Source organism: Vitis vinifera, chromosome 16 (assembly GCF_030704535.1).
Source record: "Vitis vinifera cultivar Pinot Noir 40024 chromosome 16, ASM3070453v1".
NCBI classification, from domain to species: domain Eukaryota; kingdom Viridiplantae; phylum Streptophyta; class Magnoliopsida; order Vitales; family Vitaceae; genus Vitis; species Vitis vinifera.
Genome location: NC_081820.1, coordinates 18,148,219 through 18,170,668, shown reverse-complemented (window position 1 = coordinate 18,170,668; position 22,450 = coordinate 18,148,219). Strand labels below are relative to the sequence as shown.

General features: G+C 37.9%; 1 protein-coding gene across 1 annotated transcript; it reads left to right on the top strand.

The window, feature by feature from the left end:
* Positions 1-2,128: 2,128 nt before the first annotated feature.
* Positions 2,129-6,160, top strand: LOC104882131 (uncharacterized). The gene is made up of 3 exons (XM_059733859.1): positions 2,129-2,395; positions 4,083-4,871; positions 4,979-6,160. The coding sequence occupies exons 1-3, from the start codon at positions 2,386-2,388 to the stop codon at positions 5,011-5,013; spliced, it is 834 nt and encodes a 277-aa protein (XP_059589842.1). The 5' UTR covers positions 2,129-2,385; the 3' UTR covers positions 5,014-6,160.
* The last annotated feature ends 16,290 nt before the right edge of the window (positions 6,161-22,450 follow it).

The window sequence follows — 22,450 nt, the reverse complement described above, 5'->3', positions numbered from 1 at the left end:
AGAGCAAGAAATCATCAATGACAATTATGCACTTCACTCAAATCATTTTTTCATAAAAACATTATGGATGTTGGGCCCCACTAAAGCCCAATTGATTTTGCATGAATTAATCCCATAAATTTCATTATTTTGGAATTATGAAAAATTCATTCATGCTTATTAAAAATCAAGAAAATAAAAAAAAATTAAATCAAAGAAAATTTATGAAAATGCATGCCTAGAGAGAAAAATGGCAACAAATTTATTAAAAACGAGATTTTTGATGACTCTAAATCCTAAGGAAGGAAGAAGAAGAGAAATGACTTAACATTATTTGAAAATCGAAGTGGAATTAAAATTATTTGAAAATCTAGAGTTTTGAAAATTAAATTTGAAAATTGGAGTTTAAAAAAAATAAATTTTGACATCAAAAGATGAAGAATTAAGAGGATGACACTTGGCATTTGGGTGGTGAACTAGAGGGTGGCCATGCGCACGTGGGGCCCAAGGTGCAATTGTGAGATGTTTTCGTTGTTGTAATCATCAGTTCCATTAGAAAGGTAGCACCTAAGCCCTTGATGACTAAGGATCTGTCCCTTGAACAAAACTCTGGCAGCTCAGGTCGATAAAAAAAATAAAAAAAATAAAAACCTTGCCATACAAGGCTTGGACATCCATCATTTGCAGGGCGTTCATCATACCATTCAATTGGGCATCTGAGTTTGAATCATCACGGTTGTCAAAGCTTGAACTATCACTTGATTCAACCTTCTTTGCAGCAGCCAATATCCATGTCCAAATTGTTAGAATCTAAAGCCTTAAACCTTGAACCAAGCTTAGACACTAACAAAGCTTCTTTGCATGCTTCCTAGGCCTCCCTATCCTCATTATTCAGTGTTAGACTTATAGTTTTAGCTATCTGGTGTTGCTCCCATGCATTGTAGGTGGCCACGCAAGTTGAACCACGTGTATGAGAGCTCGGGATGGAGTTTATGAGAAATGAGTGGTGGGGCTGCTAACTCTCATGCAAATCACAAAATGATGGAAACTTCTAGCTGTAGACTCACCTTTTTAGCTACATTGAAACCTACAGAACTGGAAATGAAGTTTCGCCATAAAGACGTCGTCAAGGATGACGACGTTGATGGTGAAGAACGAAGAGGAACAAGGTTTGCGAAATAAAAAAATTAACGAGTTTAAACATAGGTAAGTGAATCTGAATGAATTTTAAAACAAGAGCACAAGTATTATTCAGTCATTCTACAGGAAAGCTATAATGACAAATTTTTCTTAAATAGAGCCAAAAGAAATAAGATATGAATCAACTTTAGCCAAATTACAAAAGAGGTCAACAACATCATTTGTGTGGCCTGTGACTATCCACACCCAAACCAACGACAAATGATACTCAAAATCAACAATGGCAGGGAAGGAAAACAAATAAATCCAGAGTAAGGATATCCATAGTGGCCATACCTGAGCTCCTCAAGTAAAGCTTGTTCAGCTTCTTCTCTTCTGGCTCTTTTTTTCCTTGCTTCTTTATCTCAAAAATAGTTTTTCTCACAACCTCTCATTCCTTTTGTTTCATACATTTTCTAGAATATGCTTACTCTCATTCTCTCCTCGGAATCCTCCTCTCAACTCTCACTCAAACCCCTGAATATCAGAAAACTCATCTACCATACCCAGCTCCCCTTCATTTGCTCAACTCAACCTCTCTTAATATTCTTTTTGAAAACCCCCCTATTTTTCTTCTCTGGCCAGCCTCTCTCTCTCGAATCCCTTCCTCATGACATTCCAGCTCATCTCCTCTTCTCCGACCCCCTTATAGCTGGTACTCACTCCGTTTTTCTATTCATCATTTTTCCTCCCCTCCAAGCCTCCACCAATTCCATTGCTCACCATTGAGTAAAAAGGTCTCCATCCTCAACCACCACCATGGCAAGGTGGTAGTGTCTTTTTCCACACGTCCCATGCAGCCCGCCCCTATGCAGAGGTTGTCCCCCACTCCTCCAAATGAAATGCCCAGCTCACCCGGGTCTACAATAATATAATAATAAAAACTCTAATCATACAAAATTAAAACAACCTGATTAATTAATTTTTCTATTATGATCATATATCATATTGTGTTATCAAATCACCCACGTTCCGCTGCCCTGAAGTGGTCCAACACTTGGCCACGTCCTTCATCATGTAGCTGCTGTTAAGGAGCACGTTTCTCTCAACTGCTCATCGTGTGGCAAATCAGAGAAACGTGGCTTTGATGGGAAGCCACGTTTTCTTTGTATTTTAAATATCGGTCTTGGTCCCGAGCTCCTCTCTCATGCTGCTGAAAATCTTCAGAAACTACACCATCCATAAGGAGAGATAGAGTTTTGGAAACCAAAGACTTGCAACCCAACAATGGCTGGAGGTAAGTATGGCATAAGTTACAAATTAAGATTGTTTATATGCATTATGAATTACTTACATTTGGTATCAGAGCCTTGCAATCTTGCCTCTGCCTTGGTGTTAGTTGCTTAGATAATTGTTTCCTTTCTGGAAATAAAATCAAATAGAACAAGAAATTGGGTGAAATGGTTCAGCTTTTGTGGTTTACTTCCACCTACAGCCATGCCACCCATTCAACTACAACGTCTTTGATCTAGATTATTTCTTCACCATAAAAACCCATTTCTTTCTCTATCTACATACATATATTATATATATATATTCACTACATGCGCCATTTCGAGCCCCATTTAGAGCACCATTAAGCACCACTGCAGGTGCTATTCAAAGCGTCGCTGCAGGCACCATTTAAGGTGTTCCAAAAGAGCCATTTTCGGTGCTTTTGGGGCTGCAGTTTCAGCCACTACAGGCCCCACATTCAAGCGACATTAAAGCGCCGCTGCTGGTGCTGGTCAAAGGGGCTGCAAGTGCCATTTCCAAACGCCATTCAGGCGCCAATTCTGAGCATTATTCAGGCACTCATTCCAGCATCATTCAGGCACTCATTTCAGTGCCATTCAAGCGCTGATCTTTGCCGCTGCAAGCCCCTGTTACGAGCGCCATTCAGGCGCTGTTCAAGCGCCGATGCAGGTGCCTGTTCCGAGTGCCATTCAGGCACCACTGCAAGCGCCATTCAGGAACTAGTCAAGCGCCGCTGCAGGCACCATTTTCGGGCGTTCCAGAAGCGCCATTTGAGGTGTTGTTTTGGTGCCGCGGATGATGCGGCTGCAGGAGACTAGGGTGGTTATGATGCCAACGTGCTGAATGTTGGAACAAATAAATTAATAAATAAATAAAAACTAGAGAGATATTGGGTTTTTACTTTTGGACCCATTAGGCTTATTAGTGACCAATAAAATTATTAAAGGTCCTTGTGTATTGGGCCATGGGTTAAATCTAATAAATTATTTTATTGGTTTTGAATTAATTGTTTTTATATGGATTTAGGTACCCTTTCATAATATGAATTCCTTTTAAATTATTCTAAATTATGTGTGATTTTTATACATGCAAATTAAATTATTTATTTTAATTTATATGTTTGTATGTGTAAAATATATAGCCTAATTGATGACATTGTTGACTAAAATTTAGTTAGATATATTAAAATTATATCATATGATTTTAATGTCTAGTGAATCCATATGATTTTTTAAATAATTAAGGAATAGCCACAGCATCCTTAATTATATATAAAAAATTATATATTAATAAGGATCGCATTATGGACATTAATTGTAATTAACTATATAAATATGATGTTTTACCCCACAGGGTTTTCATTATGTTTATATAATTAATTAGGATAAAATATTAAAATTAATTTTTTCTAATTTACCCACAGGAGTTAGGAAGAATTAATTTAATAAGTTTATCATAAAGATTATAGACAGAAAATATCAAACTATATTTAGAATAAATTTCATGATTTAATAAAATAGTTTGATAAAGTCTATCATAAAGATAATGAATCTTATTGAATTAAAGATTTAGCCCACAGGCAATTTTTAATAAAATTAGATTCAATTTTAAGCATGTTCTACATTGGTAAAGCATGAATTTATATTAAAGCCTCAAATTTTTAATAAGCTTCTAATCCTTTTGTGCAGTTTTACCTAGCATATCTGATATTCGTTGTGAGGTTCCCGAACTTAGAGGAGATAACTTTAAGATATGGAAGGAGAGAATTCTTCTTCAATTAGGGTGCATGGACATAGATTATGCTATAAGGAAAGATGAACCGCATAAGATCACAGATACCAGCACACCTGAACAAATTTTATTGTACGAACGCTGGGAGAAATCTAATCGCCTTAGCGTGATGTACATTAAGACAAAAATCAGTGCTGGTATACGTGGTTCAATCGAGCAACATGAGAATGTCCGTGAATTGCTAAAGGCTATTGACGAGCAATTCGTCACTTCAGATAAAGCCTTGGCAAGCACCCTAATTATGAAGTTCACATCCCTGAAGCTCACCGGTGTAAGAGGTGTGCGTGAACATATCATGGAGATGGGGGACATTGTGGCTCAATTGAAGAAACTCGAGGTAGAAATGTCTGAATCTTTCTTGGTGCACTTTATTCTTAACACTCTTCCACCTCAGTATGGACCTTTCAAAATCTCTTACAACACACATAAGGATAAGTGGTCTATCAATGAATTGATGACCATGTGTGTTCAAGAGGAAGGAAGGTTATTGATGGAACAAGGAGAAAGTGTCATGCTGGTGACGCAAAGGAAAGGAAAGAAAGGAAAATCTCAAGCTAGTCAGAAAGGGAAGCAACAAATTCCTCCCAAATCTGACATTAAGAAAGACGAAAAGTGTTTTTTCTGTAAAAAGAAAGGACACGTGAAGAAGAAATGTCTGAAATTTCAGAATTGGCTTGAGAAGAAAGGTAACCCTACCTCATTTGTTTGCTATGAATCTAATATGGTTAATGTAAATACCAACACATGGTGGATTGATTCTGGATCTACAATCCACATTTCAAATTCCTTGCAGGGTATGCAAAACCTAAGGAAGCCAGTGACAAGTGAGCAATTCATCTTATCCGGAAACAAGATGGGCTCGCATGTGGAAGCAATAGGGATATGTTATTTAACTTTAAATAGTGGTTTTGTTTTAGAATTGCAAAAGACTTTTTATGTACCAAGTTTCTCACGAAACTTGATTTCAGTTTCTAGACTTGTACCGTTTGGATATTCCTTTCATTTTTCAGAAACATCTTTCAGTTTGATTTATAAATCTGAATGTGTTGGGAATGGTATCTTGTCTGATGGTCTTTATTGTATATTCTTACAAAATGATACTGCTCATAATTCATTGCATGTCCAAACTGGCATTAAGAGATGTGTTGTAAAAGAGGATTCCTCTACATTGTGGCACCGGAGATTAGGTCATATCTCCATAGATAGAATCAAAAGATTGGTGAATGATGGGGTACTTAGTACTCTAGATTTTACTGACTTTGAGACTTGTGTGGACTGCATTAAGGGTAAGCAGACCAATAAGTCAAAGAGAAGTGCTACTAGGAGTTCCACCATACTAGAGATCATACATACTGATATATGTAGTCTTGACATGGACTCTCATGGTCAGAAATACTTCATCTCTTTCATAGATGATTTCTCACGATACATGTATCTCTACATACTTCATAATAAAAATGAAGCTTTAGATGCCTTTAAAGTCTTCAAGGCAGAAGTAGAGAAACAATATGGTAAACAAATTAAGATTGTGAGATCAGATAGAGGTGGAGAATATTATGGTAGATACTTGGAAGATGGACAATCACCTGGGCCATTTGCGAAGTTTCTTCAAGAGCATGGGATTGTTGCCCAATACACCATGCCTGGTTCTCCAGACCAAAATGGTGTAGCAGAAAGAAGAAACCGAACTTTATTGGACATGGTGAGGAGTATGCTTAGCAGCTCAAAACTTCCTAAATTCTTGTGGACTGAAGCACTTAAGACAGCTGTGTATATATTAAACCGAGTTCCAACCAAGGTTGTCCCAAAGACGCCATTTGAGTTATTGAAAGGTTGGAAACCGAGTTTGCGACATATGCGCGTTTGGGGATGCTCGTCTGAAGTGAGAATTTATAATCCACAGGAGAAGAAACTGGACCCAAGGACTATTAGTGGGTATTTCATTGGATATGCTGAAAAGTCTAAGGGGTACAGATTTTACTGTCCATCTCACAGCACTAGGATTGTGGAATCGAGAAATGCTAAATTTCTTGAATATGACTTGGTCAGTGGGAGCGATCAATTTAGAAACATAGTTTCTGATATTGATCATACAGAGTCTCAACCTTCCACTTCAAGTGATAGATTGTTTATTGTTCATAACACCCCTCAAGTACAAACGGGTGTTGAACGAACAATCGATGAAGTTCAACCAGTCATTGAAGTTCCACAAGTTGTTGACAACATTCCAGTAGACCAAGTTGATCAGGAGTTGCCTAACACTTCTGAACAACAAGTTGAACCTCATACTTCCTTGGAAGATATTGGTACAACCTTAAGAAGGTCTGCTCGAACTAAGAGGTCAGCAATTCCTAGTGATTATGTAGTGTATCTACAAGAATCTGACTATAATATAGGAGCCGAAAATGATCCCGAATCATTTTCACAAGCCATGAGTTGCAAAGAATCTGAATTGTGGTACAATGCCATGAAGGATGAGATGAGTTCCATGAAGTGCAACGATGTTTGGGACCTTGTTGAGTTGCCTAATGGTGTGAAAACCATTGGTTGTAAATGGGTTTTTAAGACAAAGAAAGACTCATTAGGCAACATTGAGAGATACAAGGCCAGACTTGTTGCAAAGGGGTTCACTCAGAAAGAAGGAATCGATTACACGGAAACCTTTTCTCCTGTATCTAAGAAAGATTCCTTGCGCATTATATTGGCATTAGTAGCCCACTTTGATTTAGAATTGCAACAAATGGATGTGAAAACTGCATTTCTTAATGGAGAGCTAGAGGAGGAGGTTTACATGAAACAACCTGAAGGATTCCCCTCTAGTGATGGTGAGCAATTGGTTTGTAAGCTTAAGAAATCCATATACGGTTTAAAACAAGCATCCCGTCAATGGTATTTAAAATTCCATAACATAATTTCTTCATTTGGTTTTGTTGAAAATGTTATGGATCAATGCATATACCTTAAGGTCAGTGGGAGTAAAGTTTGTTTTCTTGTTTTATACGTGGATGACATCTTACTTGCAACCAATGATAAGGGTTTACTTCATGAGGTAAAACAATTCCTCTCTAAAAATTTCGACATGAAGGATATGGGCGAGGCATCTTATGTCATTGGCATTAAGATCCATAGAGACAGATTTAAAGGTATCTTAGGTTTGTCTCAAGAAACCTATATCAATAAAGTTTTAGAGAGATTTCGGATGAAGAATTGTTCACCTAGTGTTTCTCCTATAGTGAAAGGTGATAGGTTCAATCTGGACCAATGCCCGAAAAACGATCTTGAGAGGGAACAAATGAAGAACATTCCATATGCTTCTGCAGTCGGAAGTTTGATGTATGCTCAGGTCTGCACAAGGCCTGACATTGCATTTGCTGTTGGAATGTTAGGACGATATCAGAGTAACCCAGGTATAGACCACTGGAAAGCTGCAAAGAAAGTGATGAGATATCTTCAAGGAACCAAAGATTACAAGCTTATGTACAAACGAACAAGCAATTTAGAGGTAGTTGGCTACTCAGATTCAGACTTTGCTGGCTGTGTTGATTCACGTAAATCAACATCTGGATACATTTTTATATTGGCCAGTGGAGCTATATCTTGGAGGAGCGTTAAGCAGACCATGACTGCTACTTCTACTATGGAAGCTGAGTTCATTTCTTGTTTTGAGGCTACTTCACATGGTGTATGGCTTAAGAGTTTCATTTCCGGGCTTAGAGTTATGGATTCAATATCTAGGCCATTGAGTATATATTGCGACAATTCAGCTGCAGTCTTTATGGCAAAGAACAATAAAAGTGGAAGTCGAAGCAAACACATCGACATTAAGTATCTAGCCATAAGAGAACGTGTTAAAGAAAAGAAAGTGGTTATTGAGCACATTAGCACTGAATTGATGATTGCTGATCCTTTGACTAAGGGCATGCCACCGTTGAAATTCAAGGATCATGTAATGAACATGGGACTTAGTTCCCCTATGTAGTTTTATTGTACAAACTCTTATTATGATGTTTTCTCATATTGATGTGCACCTTTATTTAATTTTGAGAAAATTCAACTTCATTGGACCAAGAATGAACATAGGGTTTATTCATTAAGCAATATTGCCACATAAAGTAAAATGTTAAGAAATGAATACATTGTAATACATGGAAGATAACACTCGTTATAAAGAGGACTTATCGCCATGATTCATATATTTGTTACTTAATGCGGAAAAATGATGATCTAAGATAGGACATGAGGTTAAAAGTGTGGACCAAGTGGGAGAATGTTATCAAATCACCCACGTTCCACTGCCCTGAAGTGGTCCAACACTTGGCCACGTCCTTCATCATGTAGCTGCTGTTAAGGAGCACGTTTCTCTCAACTGCTCATCGTGTGGCAAATCAGAGAAACGTGGCTTTGATGGGAAGCCACGTTTTCTTTGTATTTTAAATATCGGTCTTGGTCCCGAGCTCCTCTCTCATGCTGCTGAAAATCTTCAGAAACTACACCATCCATAAGGAGAGATAGAGTTTTGGAAACCAAAGACTTGCAACCCAACAATGGCTGGAGGTAAGTATGGCATAAGTTACAAATTAAGATTGTTTATATGCATTATGAATTGCTTACATATTGACCATTCCCAATTACATTTCCTTCCCGATACCTTCTTATAAAAATCCTAAAGTGGATCCCAAATTGACAGATTCGTGTGAGTTTATCTAAAATAAATTTTTTCGATATATCTTTTTAATAATATACTTAAACATGTATTATATAATCATTTAGTATATATACCTCTTTCTTGTAAATAAAGACAAGGATACAATGTTATTTTTAGGCTTTCATTAAAGGATACATATTTATATTCAAATACAATCATCATTCAAAGTTTTTTTAGATAAACTTTTCATAGTAAGTATCTCACTCACTTTTTAATTCAACTTATTTAGGATCTTTGCATTTCTCATTTTCCTTTATTTTCTTTTTTATTATACAAATTGCTCTTTTAAAGGTCTTTACATTTTCATTTCCCTTTCTCTTTTCCTTTTCGTTTCATACAATTTTTTTTTTCGTAGTCATTTTTTGTACAACTATAGATGCAACTGGAATCATCAAGGTAAATACATTGTTCAATATTATTCTCAAATGTTAAACATATTTTTTTAAATAATATGAAAAATCTAAATCAACACGAATTTAATCAACAAAAAAAAAAAACTATTAATACCAACATTATTATCATCAATAACCAACAAAATTTTCATATAATCATAAAAGAAATAAGGTATAAAATATATATACATGAAATCACATGAAAATTCCATAGATCCTTATTTATTTTATTTGGCGCTTCCACACCAACTCCCACTCATCTTTTATTTTAATTTTTTCCCTTAATCTTTTGCTTTTTTCTATTTATTTTTTCTTTGGAGACTTCTTCCTCTTTTTTTTTTTTCCATGTTTCTTCCTTTGTCATGGCCGCCATAGACTTTGTTTTTTCGAGCTGCCATAACCCTTCACAACAACTCCCAACTATGTGATTTTATTTTATACTATACCCTTTTCCTTTTTTGTCTTTGGTTTTTTCTTCTTTTTTTCTTTGAAGTCTTCCAAATCTCTACCTCTTACCCCAGTAATTCACCGAGTGTGTTTATTTATTTAGTTTTTTTATTTAATTTATTAATTTATTTTTTTATCGAAAGTAATTTGTTTTCAAATTTTAGGTTGTTTGCTTTTTTATTTTTTTTTCATAACTTATTATAAATTTTTTGCTAAATAGAAAAATTTAAAATATTTTACTTTTTCTAAATAGAAAAAGTAAGTAATATGTTTGTTTTTTTTTTTTTTTTACTTTTTAATGTTTAATAGGAATAAAATATTACAAATATAAATAATCTGATACTTAATACTATTAAACATTATTTAGTTTTAATTTCTATTTAAAAATAAGTATAAAAAAAAAAACCAACACCATCCAACTCTCTATGCCTTTTATCATGTAACTTATAATTAATATCTTAGTAATTTATAATCATATAATCATATTAATTTAATCCATTTTTTTTGTCAATTATAACCCAATTAAACCGGTCTTTCAAAATTTAAATCCACCAATTAACAATTTAAATTCTCATCTTTAATCAGTTTATGCTTTATATAAATTTTCATATTCATATATATAACACAATTTTATTCCAATTTTAATTCCCTTTCATCTTTTTTAACTTTATAAGGTTCATTTTTAATTATAAAAAAAATAAATCTAATTCTTTATAATTTTTAATTATGAAAATCTAATTCCATTTCATCTAATTTCATTGGAAAAGAAACTAGGAGTGAGCAAAAAAAATATTTTCTTATTAAATTTGGTGGGAAAATGAAGCCCTTTTTTTGTGTGCTCTAAAATGGTAATTCTAGCATCAATCAATTAATGATGATGTGGAAGCATTTAGAGATAACACATGTTACAAATCAAATATTTATATTTCCTTCTTGTTCTGGCCTAGATGGGGTTTCGGACGTAAGAATCTCACTATACCAGACGGGTGTTTATGGTCATAATGAATATAGTTTAGAAAAATGTTTAGGTAAATTTAAAAATAGTTTAATTAATTAATTAATTATTTTTATTTTCTTGACATATAAAATTTAAAATATGATTTTTCAAATAAAAAAATTTGTAACATTTATTTATTTATTTATAAAATATATTTATATTAAATATAATTTCTGTTGTAAAATGAGAATAAATGTGACTCAAATAAAAGTAGAGATGACTATGTATTACTTTAATAATATATATATATATATATATATATATAGAGGGGAGAAAGAAATCAAAGAAGAGAAATGTTGAGAGAATGAGAGGAAGAAAATATATTTCTTTTGCTCGGGATGTTTACATGGGGTGTAAGAAGCCTTTTATAGGCTTCACAATATGAACTCCCATTACTCATCTTAAAGATGAGTAAATGGAGTTCATAAATAACCATAATGTGGTCATTCACCATTATATTTACAACACTCCCCCTTGGATGACCACCATATTAAAAGAATATGTCTCATTAAAACTTTGCTAGTGAAAAACACTATAGAAAAAACCTAGCAAATGAGAAGAGTACAATATTCTTTTCTTGGTATGTTAGGACTACCTCGTTAAAAACCTTGCCAGTAAAACCCAGTAGGACAAAACTTGGACAAAGGAAAAAAGAGTACAGTACACTAACACCCTTTTACAAGCATACTCCCCCTCATGTTGATATCTTTGAGTTGACGCATTCTAATCCTATGTATTAACTTCTTGAATGTTGAGGTTGACAATGATTTTGTGAATAAATATGCTAGATTATCACTTGAGCGTATTTGTTGCACATCAATTTCACCACTCTTCTGGAGTTCATGTGTATAAAAGAATTTTGGTGAAATATGTTTAGTTCTATTTTCTTTAATATAACCTCGTGTTATTTGTGCAATGCATGTAGCATTGTCTTCAGATAGTATTGTCGGGTCACCTTTGATAGAGGAGAGTCCAAATGATTCTCGAATATGTTGGATCATAGATCTTAGCCATATACATTCACGACTTGCTTCATGAATTGCCAGTATTTCTGAATGATTTGATGATGTGGCCACCATTGTTTGTTTGACAGATCTCCATGAAATAGCAGTACCATTGCAATTAAACGCATACCTTGTTTGTGACCTACCTTTATGTGGATCTGAAAGATATCCTGCATCTGCATATCCAAACAATTGTTGCTTTTATTCTCTTGAGTAAAATAAACCATATCAGTAGTTCCGCGAAGATAATGCAATATATGTTTGATACCATTCTAATGTCTTTGAGTTGGAGCGGAACTGTATCTTTCTAATAAATTGACAGAAAAAGCAATGTCTGGACGTGTACAATTGACAAGATACATAAGTGCACCAATAGTACTAAGATAAGGTACTTCAGGACCAAGTAACTCTTCATTTTTTTCACAAGAACGAAATGGGTCATTTTTCACATCAAGTGATCAGACAACCATTGGAAAACTTAAAGGATGCACTTTATCCATATAAAAACACTTCAAAACTTTCTTAATGTATGTTGATTGATGTACTAAAACTTCATTTGGAAAATGCTCGATTTGCAGGCTAAGACAAAATTTTGTTTTTCTAAGATCTTTCATCTCAAATTCCTTTTTCAAGTAATTTGTTGTTCTTGTGAGCTCTTCAGGAGTTCCAACAAGATTTAAGTCATCAACATACACTATAATAATTGCAAATCCGGTTTCTAATTTCTTAATGAAGATGCATGGGCATATAGGGTCTTTCACATACCCTTCTTTTAACAAGTATTCGCTAAGCCAATTGTATCACATACGTCCAGATTGCTTTAATCCATACAAGGATCATTGTAACTTGATTGAGTACATGCTACGAGGCTTTGTACTATTTGCTCTAGACAATTTTCTCATTGCGCTTTCGTACAAATACCCATTTGTACCCAACAGGCTTTACATCTTCAGGTGTTTGGACTACAAGTTCAAAAACTTCTCATTTTGTTAATGAGTTTAACTCTCCTTGTATAGCTTCTTTCCATTTTGGCCAATCATTTATATGTTGACATTCTTCCACATTTCATGGTTCGGGATCTTCATCATTTCTTATGATATCAGAGGCCACTTGGAAAGCAAAAATATTGTTAATAAAAATATTATTTCGATCCTATTTTTCTCCCGTATGTACATAACCAATTTTCAGGTACTTGTGCCTCTTCAAGGGCTTTTCGTTCAATATGTGGCTCTTCAGGGGCTTCTCGTTTAATATGTGGCTCTTCAAGGGCTTCTTGTTCAATATGTGCCTCTTTAGGGGCTTTCTGCATTATTTGTGCCTCTTCTAGGGCTATAGATTTATCAATTTTAAACTGATTAGTCATTTTGATGACCTCTTCTAGAGTGCCAAGTTTTTCTTGGGGTCTCCTCTTCCGGGGAGTTACATCCTTTGAGCCGACAGGTCTACCACGCTTTGACGTATCTTAGATTCATTTGTTAACTGTCCAACAGGGACATGTAGACCCCCATTTAGGCATGGGTCACTTTTTCTCTATTTGTTTTTGCATATCACATTTTTAGCCAGGTGTCACTATCCCAGCGGGCCACGTGTCACATCCTTAGTGGCCATAAGGAATCAACCTCGCTTTTTGAAGTTGTAGTAGGACTTTGACTCGTGGAGGAACTTTCTGGAGGGGGGGTCCCGCAGGCCGTCAAAGGGCGCGGATGAGAGAGAAAAAAATGTGGCTATAGAAGGAGTGGTGCAAGATAGGTGGTTGCGGCAGAGATCGTTGGAAAGACAAATCCAGGAAAAAAAAAAGACAGATACAGAAGGAAAAGAAGAAGAAGAGAGGAACTTGAAGGAAAAACGGGATGACGTTTTCTGAAAAGGGGGAGGGAGGGGGGGACAACATTGTGAAGGAGGGAGAACAATTTTTCTGAGAGTTTTAAGGGAAAGAGAATTGGTTGAACTGGAGGAGGAAGCTAAGAACAGAAGAGCGTAGAGTTGCTGGGAAGAGTCCAGGACACGGAGCTGAGAAGAGAGATTTCCAGGTATGACCATTTGTTTTTTTTGGATATTTTCCATTCTTTTCATACTGTCCAGGGCTGATTCTTAGTGATTTTTCATTTCTGCCTGTTGGGTTGTTTTGTTTTGGTGATTACTGATTAAATATTGGAAGAGCTTGTTATGTTTTATGCCCTATTCTGACGAGTATTTTCCATCTTAACTCACTGGATGTTGGACCCACGGATGAAATGATGAAATGGGTCTGATATGCTGGTTAAAGTCTTCGTGTTCTTCTTCTTGTTGCTATCCTGTTATCTCCTTATTTTCTTTTCCTCCCTGAGTGCATACCTTACCCGTCGTTCATCTATCCACCTTTCTCTCTAGGTCGTCAATACCCATTTCCTCACTCAAGCTTTACAGGAATCAAACATCCTCCACCACACCCATCTTCCTCTCATTCATTCTCCATCCAACTCCCTCACTTACATGGAGTCTCACGGGTGCATGCCATCCTTCACTCCTTCACATACCCATTAAAACCACTCACCTAAGCCCCCATATCCATACAACCCATACCTATCCTTCATGCTACTCATAACCACGTTCTACCTTATCCGGATGTCTCGTATCCGGAATTCTTCTCCACCGACATTCCACTCCGGATGTCTCACATCCGGAATTCTGTCCGGACGACGTTCCACCTTCTCCAGATGTCTCACATCCGGAATTCTGTCCGACCGACGTTCAACATTCCACCCAGATATCTCACATCCGAAATTCTGTCCGGCCGACGTTCCACCTTCTCCAGATATCTCACATCCAGAATTCTGTCCGGCCGTCGTTTAACCTTCTCCGAATATTTCGCATCCGAAATTCTGTCCGACCGACGTTCCACTTTTTTCTTCATCCTTAGAGAATTTTTTCTTTAAGTTCCAAAATCACATTTTTAATAAAGCTTTGCTGCCACTTTTATTTCTGGCAAGCAATTTTCATACTTCCATGTTTTTAAAATGTTTTAAAATAAGTGTGAATTTATGTTCGTAATTCTTAATAATAGAATTTGCGAAACTGATTCACCCAATAGTAAACGGGCTTTGGTGAGGGCCCCACATATGTGACTGATCGATTGATTGACTGACTGATTGACTTGATTATCATACATAATCGATTTATCCTGTTCTTTGATATGTATGCTATTGTTTCTTAATTGAGCACTAACCTTCCTTCTTGATAGCGCATGGTGGCTCACTGCCCAGGTACATATCTATTCCCATTCTGGTATTTCTATATACATGATTTGATTCTCATATGTGTATGATAGTTCTGGGTATTCATTGATTTCCTCATCAATTGCCATGTCAGCTTCATTTTATTAATAGAGACCCGACTTTAGGGACTTAAAGGGGTGCTACGGTCAGTATCGTACCTTCCCGATAAGTAACCTGACCCCCAAACCCGATCTGATTTTTCGTAGACCATCTTTTCCGAAATAAGAAGTCACACTTAGGATTTTTCTTTCTTATTTTGCTTACCCTTTAAAAATAAAACAAAAATAAGTGGCGACTCCCAAGTCATTTTTTTTAACCAATAAAAATCAATTTTTCAAATAAAAATCGAGCTCGCCATTCGAGTGGGAAACGCATTGAGCCGAAATGCGGGGTCCACAAAATGGCGACTCCGCTGGGGATCATTTAGAGGGTCAAGCTTGAACTTAAGATGAAACAAACATGGCATTTGATTTGTCGATCAGTGGATGCCTATCTCTTCATTGCACATTGAGAGTTCCCGAGTTTTCACTTGGGACATTGACATGTTGATCATGTTGGTTGATTATTTTGGTTGGGGATTATGATATAGCCAGTTTCTTCATGCTTCATTGATATATTTGTTTAGGATATTTGACATGCTGATTATGATGATTGATTCATCTTGATAGAGGATTCTGAGATAGCTATTTTCTTTGTGCTTCATTGTCATATTCGTTTGAGATATTGACATGCTGATTGTATTGATTGCCTATCTTATTTCACTTAGCATAGTGATTCTGATATTTGTCATGATTGTTTTGATCGTCTTGCACGTATGGATTCATTGTTATACATCGTTTGATTTGACATGTCGATTATATGGATTGTATATTCTCTTGATCGTCTTTGAGCATGGTGTTCTTATCACTATTCATCTTGATTGTCACGGCTTGTATGTATACATGAGTGATATATCCTGTACCCTGCCTAACCGCATGTTGCATGACTGTCCTTCTTCTATATGACTGCATGTCGTCTGTTCATGTGGGCCACATTTCTATCCCCTTAGCTCCAACTCTCTTGGTTTCGGTCATTCCCTTCATTTCGGTTCTCACTTTTGCAAGTGTGAGACCTTCTGTGTGCTTGCTCTCTGACCGAGCCAAAGATTAGGAGTAGGGTCTAGCGACGGGCTATATCGATGTATGGGAGCATTCTGGAGGAGAGCAACACTTTGATGTTGATTGGAGTTCGATCATTGAAGACCTGTATAGCCCGGAGCTAGGTTTCATGGATATTTGTGTGGCCAATGTGTTTCATTTTCTGTTTTAGCTTCCTAGGGTTATCGGATGCACCCACACCATTCACTGTCCACTCTAGTCGACCATTGAGCGTTAAGAGTTTGAGAGGTTTCACCATAGGAAACACCCTGGGATGTCGAGGTAGTGCATGTGTGGAGGTGATGACCACCTTGCATGGAAGCGCCCCGTCTCTTCAAAGGCGTGCAGAGGGTTGCGTATCGCCGGAGGGTACGATTGCTTCTGCTAGGGATCTTTAAAGTCCACCCATATCCATTTAGAGCCACTTTGACCTCGTAGGTTGAGCCGTAGATCCTTCGATTAGGACTCTCTCCCTATACGTGGGTGCATCTGAGGGCCTTCAGAGCCTCTTTAGTTACAATTCGGATCCGATATTCCCTCTTTTTAGTCTCCAGTTGAGAGTGCTCGGAGATCGGTATGAGTTTGAGTATTGGTTAGATCACCTTTCGTCTTGTCGTTCTAGATTATATTTTTTACTCGATGAGTTTGGCATGTTTTCTCCCTAGGGATTTCGTTCTCATTTCTTGGCTCAACACACCCCTTCACTTTGTTGTCACTCACTCGATACTTTGGGATATGTTCATTGATCATCTTTTTGCACTGTACACTCATCACGGGCTCAACACCTCATCATTTGTTTGATCCTTGGTTCGATTTTCGACTAGATGCTCATATTTTTATTACAAAAAGGTGAAAGGCACATTTTCATATTTACACCTTTTTCGAGAGATTCGTCTTGATCACCTTATCTTTTTTTCTCTTATGGAGCTCGATTTGAAGGTTGAATCAAGGATATTTTGGTCTATATTGAGTATCGATCTCGTGATAGTGTTCTTCACGCCCCATTTACTTTCTTCACACCTCGATCATTTTTTGGATCATCGATAGAAATTCTTTAGTCATATTTGTAGTTGTCTCACACTGGACACTCATGTGACTCTAGAGATTCTATCATCTATCCAAATTTTGATTGTCACCATATGATTGTGTGTCACACCCTATCATGTATTGTATCATGCATTGGTCATTGTTCGTTGCATCACATGTTGTTGCATGAGTCATGTTTGAGTCGTTTTGGTTGGGTTCTTTTGTAGGAGTCTATTTGTAGTCCCATTCTTGGTTCAGTGCCCTAGGTTGAGTGGGAGAGGGGTTGATTTGTATCGTTGAGCTGCTATAGACGGATTCATAGTCAGGTTCGATTGGTTAGCTTATCGCTTTTGTGGTTTCGATTCAGGGGGCATTGACCAGTTTGAGTTAGAGGATGGATACTCAGCAGAGTAGGCACGTAGTGCTCGAGGACACGTCATCTGATTTAGTGGCACCACTTGTTATACCTGTTCAGATGCCAGCTACACAGACTTTGCATGATCAAGCTGCTGTCATTCCACCCATTGTCACACCAGTTACCATTATTGAGGATCCTCATTCTCGTATGGACAGACTCGAGCGGAGGATTGGACAAATGAGTGATCCTGATGAGATGATTTTGTGGGATGACCCTGACGATGTGCCAGTGGCCACTTTACCAGTCGGTTTCAGGATGCCTGGTATAGAGAGATATACGGGTGTTGGATGTTCTCGTATTCATCTCAGGCTTTATAGCACAGTTATGAGGGCTCTTGGCCTATATGAGGCACAGTTGCTCTCTTTGTTCCCATTATCATTGAGCGGCATGACACAGAGATGGTACGCTTCATTAGAATCATCTCGTCGGAGAACTTGGGAGGACTTAGCACATGAGTTTCTGAGACAGTATTCATTCAGTGGTGAAACAAGCGTTACACGTAGAGAGCTCGAGTTTCTTAGACAGCCATCAGATGAGCCTATTTCTTCTTTTATCTCCCATTGGAAGGAAAAGACCACAGAGATGATTGAGCGACCTACCGAGAGAGATCGGATGAGCATGTTTTTGAGGAGTTTGCATCCTAGGTTTGCTCGACATCTGACATGAGTCCCATTCCAGGATTTCAGATCATTGGTTCAGGCTTTATTCTATTTAGATGATGGCATCTCTAGAGGATTATGGTCAGATATTATTCCTTCTCCGGATACTGAGGGGAAAAGAGTTGTTGGATCATCTGAGAGCTATGGAGGCGTATGTTCTGCGGACTTTCAACATCGACGACCTGGTTATCATCCCTATGCGAGATCATTGCAGATACCTAGGAGTGATTTCCCGTCTTTACATCATCGTCATCCTCATTCAGTTCAGAAGTACCCTTCTGTGCATCCTCATATTGTCACGGTGCGACCTTCATTTCGGTTTCAGTGTCCACAGACTAGTATCCCACGACATGAGCCGTCTCGTCCCCATCGACGACATCAGAGGACTTATTCTGATTTGGGGATGCCTTTGGATAGAGCTTTTGAGCGACTCAGAGCTACTGGTTTTTTAGTACCACTGGCCCCTAGGCCACCCCGAGTACTTTACCTCCGCGTTTTCGTGCTCACGAGTTATGTGCATTTCACCAGATGGCAGGCCACCGTACTAATTATTGTGCTTCTCTACGTCATACCATACAGGATCTTATTGATAGTGGTGCGGTTAGCTTTCCCGTATTGACCACAGATACTGATCCTGGTCCAGATATGACTGCGGATTCCTTTCTAGCCAATTCCACACATGCAGTTCCTCCTCTCTCAGGCTTATGCCATCATGTTTTGGACACCCAGGGCACTGATATTCATAGGACATTTTGATATTGCAGACCTTGTTGGTGTATTTTGGGACTACATTGTTAGTTGGTCGTTTGAGTTTTTGTTCTCTTTTATTTTATATTTGAGTCTTGTTTTATAGTTAGTGATTCGTGTTCGTACCTTGTGTTTCGAGAGTAGACCTTATTGTCTCATTATTTTGCACGATGTACTCTCATTTCACTTAGTGATATTGTTATTTTCTTGGGTATGTGTTTCTGTTTTCTTTTTATTATTATCAGTGTTTTGTATCATGCATTTTATGTGTTGTTATATTGGGTATCATCTTGTGTTGCTTTGTTTTTGTCTCTTGCACGTGTTTGCCTTAGAGTCTTGGACAGTTTTAGTGTCGTGACTGGTCCCCGAGCATAAATTGATGGCATGATGGTTATGATATTTTTAGAGTACATTGAGATTAGACTTCTTCAGTTGAGGTTCACCATGTCGGACGAGATCGCACCCATTACTCTTACTACTCTTTATGAGATGATGGTGGATTTGACGTAGAGGGTTGAGAGGATTGAGCTTATTTTTTCGGAGTATCCATCGTCATCGAGAGGAGCTCCAGGAGTAGCGATGCCTTCATTGTCACATTTGACTTCATCGACATTTGTTATTTTGGGTGCCTCGCATCCACGACCTCGCCCACATTCAGTGCTCCAGCAGCATTCCTCATCCATTTCATTGGCTACGTCGACACGACCTCCATCCCGGCTTCGGGGCCTCTAGTTATTACAGTTCCTCAGGAGCGACTTCACCCTCGTCGACGATGTCAGAGACACTTTTCAGATTTGAGCACACCCCTGAGCAAAGTTTTTGAGATGTTCCAAGCCATGGGATTTTTGGCTCCTTTGGCTTCTAGGACACTTCCAGATCCTGTGCCTTCACAGTTTCATCTTGATTTATATTGTACGTACCATCAGTCAGCAGGACATCACACTGATCGTTGCACTACTCTACGACATGCCATACAGGACATTGTTGATTCTGGGACGTTTGGGCATCCTCAGTCCGATATGTTTCCTATTCCTACCTCAGCTCAAGCCATGCATGCAGACTCCCCTTCACCAGCAGTCCCTGATCTTATTGATTTGGGCGATTGACTCATGATTGGCTTACCTTGGTACGATGGGGCTCAGATTTTGTTCCTTCTATGGCCAGAGATGTGATGACAGGACCAGTCACTGTTTTTGTTTTTGTTTGTTTAGTCTTGTTTTGCTTTTGACTTTTAGAGACTATAACTCGATTCTTGAGTATTGTCTTTGTTATCCTTTTTTTGCATGATGTACTCATCGGTTATCCCATTGGATGTCTTTTTCTTTATGGACATATGCTTGTGTTTTGTGATATGTTGTGTTGTTATTTTTACTTGGGGCATCTCTTCACTTGCACATTGTGATCTTGAGGCTTGACTTGTCATGGAGGATATTGAGTCTATTAGCCTAGGATAAGAGATTTGACTTAAGGAGTTCGAGATTGTGATCCATTTTCTTATGATCAGAGCAGTACCTTGCTCACTTCCCGCACTTTGACTCTGTTTTGACCTGCATCCATCCATTATGAGCTTTGCACAGCATCACCCTTGAGATACATATATGATATTTCCATCCTCGACTTTTCTAGCTTTGCACATCCCCTCTCTGATTCGACCAGGTAGAGTGTGAGGAGTTTGATCCCATGGTTGTTTTTTCATGGCGATGGATAACTTATGATCTTTGGGTGGCTTACGATATGAGGATTGGTCGATTGCTTGATGAGACTATCACTTATTTTGCCTTGAGTACAGAGGTTGATATTGTATGATGAGAGTTGGCTTATGATGGGCAGTCGTGCCTGATGAGATCACCATTCACTTTGCTTTGAGAGGATCATCTTTGAGATTATTATGGAGCATTTGGAGTACGGTTTGATGCATGATTCTAGAGGGTTGACGTGGTTATATCAGATGGGCATCAATCTTTAGTATTGATCATTTGAGGGCTTGAGAGCACGATGTATGAGACCGTGGTCGCAGGATGGGTGGCCTTTATTTCAGTTAGCTCACACCCTATTACCTTTATTGACATCAAGACTATTGCTAGTCCTTTGAGCCTCGCATGAGCATCATAGCCTTTTCTTTCTTATAGCCTTGCTCACCTTCTGCACCGGGATAGGGGCCCTTTAGTGTATGCATGCATTGTTTAGGAGTTTCATGAGCCTTGGACCGAAGGACGCATCTTTCTCATTATCTTTTCACATCGTTGCATCATTGCATTTCATCATACTTCATCGATTGTGTCCTTTATCCTATCTGTTGCTCGTTTTGCATCACTTTCTCCCACCCCCGAGTGGTGATCATCCTCAGTTCCTTACATGGAGGGTAGTCATGTCATTTTCCACTATCTATCCTATGGACGTTGATCTAGGGATCCTTAGCTTGAGAGGGTCACTTCAAATAAATAAGTGCATGTGTGTATTATTCTCTATCATTGAGTATGTGTATATTGACGTTTGAGGGTCGCTTGATTGAGTATGTTTGATGATGGGAGTTCGTATGTGAGCTTTCCAAGACCTTCTATTCTTTGTATTCACTTTGTCGTACATTTTGAGCGTGAGATGAGTGACCTTCTCTTAGGAGCTTTGGGTCATTGTTCATTCCATCACTGTGTTCGTTATTGACGTGACCTCCTTTCATATTTGATTTGAGTGGATCATTACTCGTTCTCGTATTCCATGCTTCATCATCGTCCTCGTATTCACTTCTGATTCATCATTTTCATTTCACCTCTTATTCCGTTCTTACAGTAACCTAATTTTCGGGTTTGATACTCTCTTTGCATCATCATTATACATCTTGTCATCAATTCGGTTTTTCTTCATTGCATCATCACTGTTACCATGTTCACAATAGGCATCTTCAAGTCCATGGCTCACGAGATTTTCTATACATGTTGCATTTTATACATGAGGGCATGGGTTTTGATCATTGGGTATTTGGGCCTAGTTTCCCTTCATTTCTATCACCCTATCACCCTAGCCTTCGTTACGTCCTGAGTCTTAAGACCACCTTGAGGCCATGACATCACACATTGTGTTGGATAGCTCTTATGTGAGTGATACTTGGGATTGGTTCGAGAGCGTTCTGATTGTGATAGACCCGGAGTTATGGTATGATCCCTACATTGGGGCATAGCCATCTCAGATATTGTTTTTTTTTATCGGGTATGCGGTCTTTTCTGCTTGATACATCGCATTGGGGCACACCTTCATTGGTCGGAGGTTGATTTTTAGATGACCATCATGCCGAGGCACACTCCTCTCAGTCGATTTTGGATGTTTTTGAGTCATGGCTATCCCTTGGAGGAGATCAGACATTCTTTTTTCACATTGGAGCATGAGACATGATTGACATATTTCATCCGGTGTACTTTACACAGGGGCATACCTCTTTTGATAGATGATGGTTTTTAGGCATAGATGTTCCTTGGAGGTGTTTAG